Genomic DNA, 11,486 nt, shown 5'->3' on the forward strand with positions numbered 1-11,486 from the left:
GCACTGAAGCACCGCAGCAATTTCCTAATGTTGTAAACCTGCTCAACATTTGGCAATAAACCCCATTCTGATTCTGATTCTGATTCTGTCTTGCCAAAGCATCTTACTTCAGTTAAGGTCAGTACTCTTCAATTCAGCCTTTCAAAAACCTGAATTTTATCCTTTTTAAACTTGTTCCACTCCTATGACGATGATGACTACATGACTTGTAGACATTCTTGGTGTCTTTTTTACTTCATGAATGCCAAAGTAATTAAGAAATGCTTTTCTAACCTTTCTTAAATTTTATGCCACTTCCTCTGAGATCATTTGAAAATTCTGAGTGGTTGGTGGGAATTGTGCCTCAATCTTAAGACATGACATAAAAAAATGGCCTAATCTATAGGGAGGGGAACCTTCTGCAAGTCACACTTTCAGTAGCATCTCCTTGATTGGAACACCTGACTCTAGGGGGATTCATTAAAACAGAGATTTACGCACTTTCAGTACTTTCATCAGTGCAGTTGTGGTTTAGATGAAGATCAGGCTACATTTTATTGACCTTTTGTAGAAACCGTGGTAATTCCTTTAGTACTGCCATATACAGCTGCAAGTAAATAATCAAGCAACTGATACTTCAAAGATCAGCTCATAGTTTCACTACTTCCAACTTCTTCCATAATCTGATTTGTGCAGTGATATCTGAATCTCCTTTCTGGCATTGCTGTCAGCCACAGATGAATTGTTGACTGGATTGTTGTGGGGAGTCGCTTACTTATACCAGTTAATCAATTTCACCATCCCTCGATAGCTGACACTTCACTTCACCTATCTGACCAATCTTGTGTGTTTCTCGGACAGCCAGAAGCCAGCACTCTGTGCTTATTATACCGACAGACCTCTGCTTCGCATCCTGCGACATCCTGAAGTGACTGCCAGCGTTAAAAGATTGATGAGCGTGATCAGCTTTCAGTAAATGGGGACCGGGCTCTTGGTTGCACTCGGGCACTTTAGAGCCATTACCTTGCAGTGATTCTAGAGCGGACAAATGCTTGAGTGGGACTTGGTAGCAGGCAAATATCCTACTTCTCTGTTGATTTAATCAGCAGTGGTCTGTTTGTGTGTTTGTGTCTAACTTTTTGGACACATGTAATTTGAATAAAGAATTTACTTTGTTTACTAGCTAACCCTCATAACAATGGTTGTTTAAATGTCATGGTAAGCGTATAGGTGGGTAAGTGATTATGTTTTTGAGGAGAGAACTGAAAGTTAACCTTTGTTGCGGATTTGAACCACTCATTTGAACCACTAAACACAAGCCATTACACTCTGCAAACCTTCTCTTAAATGGGGGGGGAAAAAAACAAAAGCCAAGACAAAACAAAACGTGCTGTGCTGCTGTCCCCTCTGTTCATTTACTGACTCTGAATTCTTGTAATCACAGTTCACCATTGATTCCTCTACATGGAATATATCTACAGGGAAATACCCATCACTCAAGCGCCATTGTCATATTGCTCCAAAACACTAAATCCATCACCACATACATCCCTCCATCTCTTTTTGCCTCTTTCTCAGCTCAAGCCTAATATCACAACATCTGGTTTAAGGTAATAGCAGCTGTCAGCAGTTCACTGCAGACCCCACCCCACTGGGTATTTTGCTGATATTTATATTGTTTTTAAGACAAACGCATTTGTCTTTAATACCATCTTACATGATCCCGTCATGTTTCTTTGTGTTTTGGCACTCTCTGCACATCTTTTCACCCATCGCAAATATTGAGAGCGTAAAATGAGAAGCCACGAGTCCTCTGTGCCCCTCCCCTTTCACTATTTCCCCTTCAGTTTGTGGGAAATAAATGGACCATGTTGCAGCGCTCCAGAAGCAGTCTTTATTGGTGCACTCTTGCTCTCCGTTTCTCTCTCAGGGGGCCTGTTGAACCAAGGAGCCAACTGAGGAGAGATTACACACCAGCGAGACAATGTTCAGTGCCCCACAGAGGCTTTGCACTTTCTGGAAGGGCTCTCATTATTATAGTGCAGGAGACTTCAAACGATTCCCCAGTAGCTTTTGATGCAGTTTGATGCATAGTCATGCCCAGCTCTCTGAGCTCCAGAATCACTGGGTGTGTCTCTATAATCAAAGCCCTGCTAACCCACATGATTACAGGAATGGCACACTGGCACATACCCTCTCCTCTTGGCAATCAGACACAGTCTCCCCCTCCCCCCCCCTGCGTTGCATCCCTTTCCCCCATCATTATAGTATGAGTAGAATGGGTGATTCAGTGTTTTTTAAAGGCCCCCTTTGGTGGCACACATTAAGCCTGGTTCGCCTTTTGTGGGTATATGAGCTGTATACTGTATTGCAAACCCATTTAAGGTAGCAGAAACCATTGCATTCTTAACGGTTTGGAAATAAAGCTAAAAACATCAGGGTAGGCGATGGGCGATATGGCCCAAAATTCATATCTGGATATTCTTTAGTTGGATGGCGATATACGATATATATCGCGATTATTTTATTTTTGTTAAAGCCATAAAGTAAGAGCAAAAAGAGTTCTTAGTCATGCTGTGTCCCAGATCTCACACAGGCACTTTTATTATCATTGAGCGTAGATGTACATAAAAAAATTACTCAGAAATAAATTATCAGCATTTATTAAACAATAATGCTCCATAAATAAAATAAAACAATGTTGGTTTTGTGCATAACAAAAAGCTCGCAATTGTGCAGTCAAAATGTAAACTAAAAGACGCTGAGCATAATAACAAAGACAGATTTTGCAGCTGCTCTGTTCCCAAGTTCTACTGCGTGACTGACACCCTGACAGCAGTTATGGCGTTAACGTCATTTTAATGAGATTAACGCTGACAGCACTAAAATCGTAATCTCCAAATGTTTTCTTTTTACCGACCAGCTCCTCTTTGATAGCTGCCGTGTCCATCTTGTCGTTGCCTGCAGGTGAAGCGATGGGGGAGGGGGAGTTGTGTTCAGTGAAGGAGAAAGGCGAGGCAGAGTAACATTATATAAACGATATTGTCACATAAAAATATATTGATATATTTATGTCTGTGAAGGTTCTCAGTCATCCAGGTCATCGTAGTCAAAGGAGCTTGCAAAGAAAAGCGTCTGGACTTCTTTGAGTTGCTTGAAGACGTTTCACCTCTCATCCGAGAAGCTTCTTCAGTTCTAAGGTCAAATGGTGGAGAGTCCCAGATTTAAACCCAGTGGGAGTTTCCCCCCCCCAAATCTTTGGGGGGGAACTCCCAAGTGAAACGTCTTCAAGCAACTCAAAGAAGTCCAGACACTTTTCTTTCCAAGCTCCTTAGACATTGATATATTTAAAAACGCAATATATCGCCCAGCCCTACTTCAGGGTGTTGTAAATGTTTATAAAATCCTATCTGAATTAAAATGCTCTTTCCCAGCCTCTTTGTGTGCATAAATGAAAGTTCAATTATTAAAACTGCTCAAAAGATTTCTCACATATTACCCCATAAAGGTGGAGATACTGCACATTAATCTATTCATCTTACTGTTTCCCAGCTGAGTCGCTGCAGAGCAAATTCCTCTGCTTCTGTGTATTCTTTAAGTGAAGTGTTTTGTATTGTGCCATTCTCTCCTCACAGATGCAGATAAATTCTGTTTTGTGCTGTGGATGTGCTCTGCCATCTAATAGTGTATGTCATGTAAAGGTTGAAGCAGCTGAGTTTGATCAGAGGAAAGATGGTTGCCTCAAGCAGCAGAGGCAACCTTAGCAGCAGCCCCTCGTTGTCTCTTCAGTCCATCCTCGCCAGACTGGTTGGCTCCAGGTCGGTTGTGGAGAGTCTGCACTTAGGTGACACCTAAGATATAAGCAATGACACTCACCTATGAGCACCTCCCTCAAGTGCACAGAGTACTTTCAAAGTCAATTGATTTTCCAGCTTTTTGCTTGCATTTGTTTTTTGGTTTATTTTTATTTACACTTTGGTGTTTTAATACGCTGGAAAGCATTACATATTTGCATTTCTAAGTTCTGACAAAATCGATAATTCTGATTAAAACTGATCGGATACTTTTATTGGAAAGTCATCAATGTTGTGTTGCTATGCTAGTGGGTGTGGCTGTTACAGAGGTTTAATTACCTGACCTTTAATTCAGCCTTGTGAATCAGCCACACAGATGCGCTAAAGATGTAAAACTGTAATGAAGTGTCAATTTGGGGCAGTGGGTAAGTGTTTACTGCACTTACATGAGCTGAGACCTAACAGCTTTCAAGTTGTGGAAAATCTGCATGGAAACGTGTGTTAGAGGACCTCAGTGACCACAGGATAATTTCCAAGTGCATTATTATGCAGGCATTATAGTTTCCACGGCCAGTGTGTGATGGCCCGCTTGTGTGTGACGTTCTGTAATCAGATGGTACATGCAAGGCTGTCTGCAGGCGACCACATGCCAGAGGGTTTGTGAAAGACACTAGACCACAACACGTGCAGCAACTACTGCATGTGCCCTTGAGGAGAATTTCTCAAAGTGGATTTGAAAAGTATAGAACAGGAATGGCTGCATTTTCATGTTATATGGAATTGTACTTTCCCATTGATTTCTTTTTTCTTTTCCCTCCTCTCTCTCTCCTCCCAGCCCACTGCAGCCAGCTGTAAAGTATGTAAAAGACATCCCCCTTTTAAACAAATTGATTCCAGATAGTCTCTTACAGTCTACAGGCTAATGTTTGTCATGGTTGCATGGTCTTCCTCATGATATAAAAAAACAAACAAACAAAACTGACTTGCTTACTACCATAGTTACTACTACACTCCCCATGATGCGGTATTGTTTGGCTTGTTTGAAAACTGATATAGTTAATCACATTGAGAAAAGTGAAAGACATTATACATGAAGTGGCAACCGTGGCGCTGGGGGTTGGGAAGCGCATCTGTAACCGGCAGGTCACCGGTTCGATCCCCGGGCTCTCTGTCCTGGTCAAGACACTTTACCCTACCGCCTACTGGTGTTGGCCAGAGGGGCCGATGGCACAATATTGACATTTATTTTTTTACTATGTACTTTTTTTTTTCTGTCAGTCTGCCCCAGGGCAGCTGTGGCTACAGCTTGCCTCCACCAGTCTGTGAATGTGAGAGTGAATGAATAATGGAATTGTGAAGCGCTTTGGGTGCCTTGAAAAGCGCTATATAAATCCAATCCATTATTATGAAGTGTATAATGAAAAATTGGTATATAAGGTTGTGTTAATCCAGTGTATACTGACATGTTAAAGAGGATTTCATAATCTAATTTTGATTATGATCCATGCCTTATAGTTGACAAATGTCAAGAGCAACAACCAAAAAAAAGCATAAAATGACATTGTATAGCAAAGCAATTTTTTTAAAATGAGATGTAGATTGTCTTATTGTTATGAACCATTATGAAGTGCTATAGGTACATAAACTACAAATAGATGGTTTTAACCCATTGGTAGGAGGCCGCTAGGCAACATAATGACATCATAATTAGATGTGGGAATCACCAGAATGTTAATGTAACATGGAGTTGGTCTGCTATCAGTCTGCAACTGAATGGGGTCAAGTTGGCAATTACATGCAACTTGGAAATTTATCTGATAATATAATAATTAGCTGTGATAACCCATCAAAAACGCATATCTGTTGCTGTCTACATACATAGGAATTCACATTTAATTATTACATTTGTGCTCATCAGCCTTCCCGTTCTATAGGAATATGACCAGAATACAGCCAGCAACCAGTTGTCTACATTTATAAATCAGTATTATTTGCAAACCTGTGGCCATCTCTCTGAGTGCAGTGGCAGTCAGTCCAAGTCATGCCGCGACTCTTTGCAGAAAGATTGCACAGGTTGCCTGGTAGAAGTCAATCGTTGCCACGCGAATACACATTTAGTCAACACAGCTCGTAGTCGTTGGCAAAATGTGGGGGGGGAAAAAAATCAGTACACTGACCAGGCAGCCTTTTTGTTTGGTGGATGCAAGGAAATTGCTGATGAATTTTTACTCATTAACTTACTCTGAATTAGGTGTCTTTTTTTGGTTTTGTGTTTTTTGGGGTTGATTTTAATGTAAATTTGCTCAGCTAACGTTTTCTCAGGATGGTGGTGCATGGGATGAGCCCTCTTGTTGCTACTATTCCCTGACTATTTTTAATTTATTTAATGAAATACCAATATTTGGTGTCTGTGTATTGTTACAGTATCGCCATGTAAAATTCCACAACACTATTTTGTTTTTTATTTGTTGATTCTCATACATGTGTGCTAATTTGATTGTGCAACTCCTAATTGCGTAGGAAGAGTTCATGGAGAGGCCCAAATTTTGTGTATGTGCACACTTCTCTTTTCAATTTCACTTTCTTACTCCAGTGGACATGTGGTATGACCAGCTGAGGTGCTATCCGTCAGTTCTGTAGCTCTTTTGGCTTGTGAAGAATATTTGTTTAGAAGTGGCCCGGCTCTCTTTTATTGTGACTGTGCGAATCTTGGCAAAACCTGCTTGGTCTTACACAGATGTCACACTGTGTATGACTAACATAAGGTAGCTTGTAATGAGTGATGGACCATATGTCTCAACTTACAGCACTAATGAACTAAATGAGCTGACAGCTTGATGAACTGAACATTTGATAGATGCCTTCCAGAATATGCCAATCACTCCCCTACATAATGAGGTTACTCTCTTATGCGGTCATTAATCTGTGTTGAGTCTCATCAGCCCTGTTATTGCAGAATTTAACATAGCCTGCATTAAAATATCATTTAGTCCAATTAAATTGTTTTGAATTGCACTTCTCCCCTCGTGCTACTACCTAGTCTGCTACAAGCAAAATGCAAGTATGGTGGTAAATTATTTATGTATTTATTTATTTTTTTAATTGAATAAAGCATATGCATATGGGAAGTCGGTAAGGATCACGGCAGAGTCGTTAGGCATAGCCATCCCTGCATTTGGAACTATAACTGTGATGTTCTGTGTTACCTCTGAGATCTCTGTCATCATAATTGTGTACATCACTTCAGGTCTGGGGGATGGGGATAAGAATTTATCATGCCAGAGACACACTTGGGGAGCATGCCACTATTCTCTTCCTTCATACCTACTGTGTCCAAGAGCATTTAAGCTTTGAGGAGCTCTTCCCGAGGGGGTGATGTTGATAATTAAGTCAAATCTTAGCTCCCGTATAGTAAGTACTAACACCAGTGCCCAGCTGTTTATAGCTGCCCTGGGAACCAGCGCATTTTCCAGGATTAGAAATCCTTTCCTAGTTTGCCCATGTGAAGATCAGAGCCCTCCCCCAGCAACAAAAATGGCCTACCAGCCTGCTTGCCAGGGTGTCTGGCTGTCTGTATTGGTGTCATTGAGACGTGCCTTCTACATCCAGTCTCTCTTATTTGTCTCAACGTACAATGACCCATCATTACTGCCATGTCAAGGAGACGGAAGCAACCAATCATATCTGGCCTCGCGGGGCTGGTGGAGCCAATCAGGTCTAGAATTCCCATGGTAACTTGTGCCTGAAAGCCAGGGCACAGCCAATCGGAGCAGAGAGTGCCACTTAGCTATTAGGGTTTAATTGCCTGTTTCCGTTGTCATTAATAAAAGTTGTAACCTCTCTTTTTAGAGACTGTTATACGTTCAGTGAACAGCACAGTGCCTCGGCATGAAAGCAGCCTAATAGCATTTGAAAGAGCGTAACACAAGGGCACATGCACAGTGACGTTTGTGTATCATGCTCTGTTCATTCACTGTACAGGCCAACAACAGTGCTCAAGTCGCTTGTCAACCGAATGTCTTTTACCCTTCAGATTCTCCTCTGTCTCTCTGGCCAATCATGACTGCTTCATCCATTTGTGCACAGACCCTACCATTAGCTTAAAGTAGGTCATTTCAGGCCAGGAGGGAGCCAGACTCAAGTTTGCATGGTCACTTTCTCTCCTTCTAGTTTAGCCTGCTTCTGACGAGCTTTTCCTTTCCACTCTGCTCTACATTGTGTTGTTTTCTGCTCTGTTCTTCCTTATGTAATGGCTGAGCAGTAAAGCGGCGTGTGTGTGTGTGTATGTCATAGCCGTTTCCATGGTTAGAGTGGCTGAGAGCGTAGAACAACACAGCATGCCCCAATCTTGGGCACTGTAGTGAGGAAAGACTTTTCCATTTTCTTTCTCCAGGTTTGCCTGTTTCTTAGTCTTAATTGCCTTTAACCTCCCCTCCTTTGCTCTGTCAAACTCCGAAAGCAGAAAAAGGTGTAGTTAATCATGTTGCATGAGCCAACGCAATGTTGTTTTTTTAATGCATTTTTTTTATAAAGAAGGATATCCTTTTATGTTGAAACCCAAGTCCATTAGGCACCATCAGATGTTCAGATCAGGTGGTAATTAATAAGACATTACTCTGATCAATAATTGATTGTCTTTCATTTAGTGGCAGCCTATGGTTACTTTCAGGGTTGGAGTAAAAGCAGCATTCAAAACGTGTTGGCATGTAGGGTTTGAGACAAATTCAGCAAAGTCTCAGCTTCCTTGTCAGTTCTGATAACACAAAACGGTCACAACATGATTTCTTACTCACTGAAAATCTTACAGTCTGTTCCATAAGTTCAGAGAGAACAGACAAGATATGATTCCTGCATTTACATTTTAAGCGACTCTTACAAACCAATGTGAAGCATTCTCAGAGGCACTTAAACAAAGAACACATGTTGTCATTGTAAACCCACTCTGCTCTTAATGTGCGCCAGCTTTGCTTTGGTTTTGTGTAACAAATGGGTTTTTCTTGGTACATGGTTGAGCGTGCAGTCTGGTGCTGTGGGCAAGGTGCTGTGTTCTCATTTCAGTCTCTCTAGGGAGAGCTCCACCATCAGAGAGAAATGATTGAATCTCTTTCTCTGCTCCATTTTCACTCATTTCTCCTGGAGTGGATCTGCCTGTGCCCCCAGCACATTGTAGAGTGTGCGTGTGTTGTATGCAGATTCCGATGTTGGCATGTATACAGGCCAGCATGGGTGTTCTTCACATTATATAGCTGCCTATGCTTGTAGTGCTGAAGCATTTCTTTCAAATGTAAAACTCTTCTTTTGTGCCTCTTTGTGTTCATTTTCCAGACGCTGATATGCATTGAGGATGAGTGGAGTCGGCGAAAACTCATCTGACCCTGGCAGGGCAGAGTCACGGAAACGCAAAGAATGTTCTGCTGAACTTCTTGGACCCAGGTATTTGGTCCCTTCAGGAGTTATGTTTTTGACATTTCTGCGAGTTTTTGCTGTGTACAGTTAAATGTAATGTGGGGCAAAGTAGTTATCATGCACTAAAGGTCAGATCCAGTTTTAGTCGGTCCACACAAATGAGTAACGACTTTGCAAAGTTGTCCGGTTCACAATCTCCTGCACACATTTTTCTTTAACCTATTGTAACATAAATGGAGTAGACCTGATTTATTAGCAGGCTGATAATATCGACCTATATTAGCTATTTGCCAATCTATCGGTATCTGCATTTATAACTGTTAATGAAGGAAAAGACGAGAGAAACACCCTTCAGCTGACTGACGCTGAATAGTTTGTGGACCAGAGGGCACTCTGCAGTTTCCCAATCACAAACACAGCCACCTGATGACTGAGCAGTCTGGCAAATCAGAACGTAAATAAATAACTATATAGATCCAATGTGGGGGAAATGTTTGTTTCATGTGTACGAAAGAGAAAAATATTGGCCGACATATTGAAATAAAGAGTTTTTAAGTCGGCAAGAATGTTAAAAATCCTATATTTAATCGGGCTCTAAGTGTAATATTGGCTTACCCTTGTGCCATGTTAGCAGCGTGAAAGCTCCTAGAAGGATGAATTGACACTAGTGTTGACTCTCCTCGATGCCTCAGTAGATATATTGCACTGTCAGTGTGCTGTCATTTGGCAGCTTTCAAAATGAGAGGCCTCTTCAGCCCTACTCAGGAAAAATGTGTGGACACTGGAACCCTGGTGTAGTTTTATAGATGGATGGACTTTGCTACCCTGGAGCTGTTTGATGCACTTCCACTCTCTTGAACCTTTAGCCATCAATCTGTATCGCCCGTGTTGTGTTACTGCTGTCCTCAGTGCAGTTTCTCACCCTTCTGTTTTTGTCTCTGCAGTCCCAAACGGAGCAACGAGAAGCGTAACCGCGAGCACGAGAACAAATACATCGAAGAGCTCGCCGAGCTGATCTTCGCCAACTTCAACGACATCGACAACTTCAATGTCAAACCTGACAAATGTGCAATCCTGAAGGAAACTGTGAAACAAATCAGGCAAATAAAGGAGCAAGGTACAAATGGCAGCCTCTAATATTTTTGAAACGTGATACTTTGTTGCAGAAACAATCAAGAATCCCTACAGTGCAACAGCGAAAGGAATACGGAGTTATCTGAGCGGTTTATTTTATTTTATTTTTTTATTTCTTTATTCCCATGAAGTTCTGTAATTTTCCCCTTTCAGCTTTTTTTATGTCATAAAGCCCAGTTTTATACCATGGCTAACCTTAGTGAAAACACGTCAGTGGCTTTGACACAGCTGCAAATCAAATTCGTTGCTGTGTTCTTAGTTGTGCCTTTAAAGTTCGACACAGCTTCCACGGGTGGCTTTGTGTTGACAGAAACCTCAGATCTGATAGCATAAATATTATGATTTGGGATCTGTTTCATACACAGTAACTGGTGTTCTTATTAAAGAGCAGCACAATTGATTTAATGTTCCCTCCAACACTCCATCATACAATGTGGATGAGCCAGAGCAGTTTTTTTATTTCTTTTTTTTTGTTGGCTGCCAGTCTTTCCCAGGAGCGCTCTGAGCCAGAACATCAGGCAAATCGATCAGCATGTTTGGTTGTACTCGCTGCTGCCTCTTTTTGTGTGTGTGTGTGTTGTGTGTGGAAGTAGGGGTCTTTAGTAAGTGGTAGAACACTTAAAGCTTTTAAAAAAACAGGGCTTCTTCTCTTGCTTCAATTTGAAGGAACGTGCTGATCTTAATGTTTTACCGTCGCACAGCCGAAAAAACAGCCGAGTGGCTGGTAGACAAAGAGTGGCCCACTCGAGGTGTGTATGAATCAGACCAGCTGATGATGTCATCATGTTTTGTGACTCACAGAGCCAACTGTTATGTAATGGTGATGCAAAAATCACAATCAAATTCTTGCTAGTGTCTGTTGCTCCCACCCCCTTTTGTGATGTCTTATTCTGTGCTGCCTTCTTTTCTACCTCCAACACTTTTTTTATTTTTAACCCTTTGCTATAATGACATCCTCTGCCTGACTCTCAAGGCAAAACATTTTAGTACAGAAGGAACCCCTGAGGGAAGGGCTAAATTTTCCTATTCTGCTTTGTCCTCCATACGTCAGCGGCCACGTAGATGAACCTTTTTGTGTGTGTGTGTGTGTGTGTGTGTGTGTGTGTGTGTGTGTGTGTGTGTGTGTGTTTTACTGTGTGTAGTTAAAGCAGGAAGCTACTGCATCTCATCCTG

The 11,486-nt window shown here is 41.6% G+C and overlaps 1 protein-coding gene across 6 annotated transcripts in view; it reads left to right on the plus strand.

Moving 5' to 3' along the window:
* Positions 1-11,486, plus strand: part of ncoa2 (nuclear receptor coactivator 2) — a 60,002-nt gene that overhangs the window by 22,593 nt on the left and 25,923 nt on the right. For all 6 annotated transcript variants that reach the window (XM_013915594.1, XM_013915612.1, XM_013915606.1 and 3 more), the window contains exons 2-3: positions 9,099-9,206; positions 10,124-10,296. In XM_013915594.1, the coding sequence (XP_013771048.1) occupies positions 9,118-9,206; positions 10,124-10,296 (262 nt within the window). In that variant the 5' untranslated portion in view covers positions 9,099-9,117. The remainder of the gene's footprint in view (positions 1-9,098; positions 9,207-10,123; positions 10,297-11,486) is intronic.

Source organism: Pundamilia nyererei, unplaced genomic scaffold, assembly GCF_000239375.1.
Source record: "Pundamilia nyererei isolate P.nyererei 1_Seehausen unplaced genomic scaffold, PunNye1.0 scaffold00007, whole genome shotgun sequence".
Lineage (NCBI taxonomy): Eukaryota > Metazoa > Chordata > Actinopteri > Cichliformes > Cichlidae > Pundamilia > Pundamilia nyererei.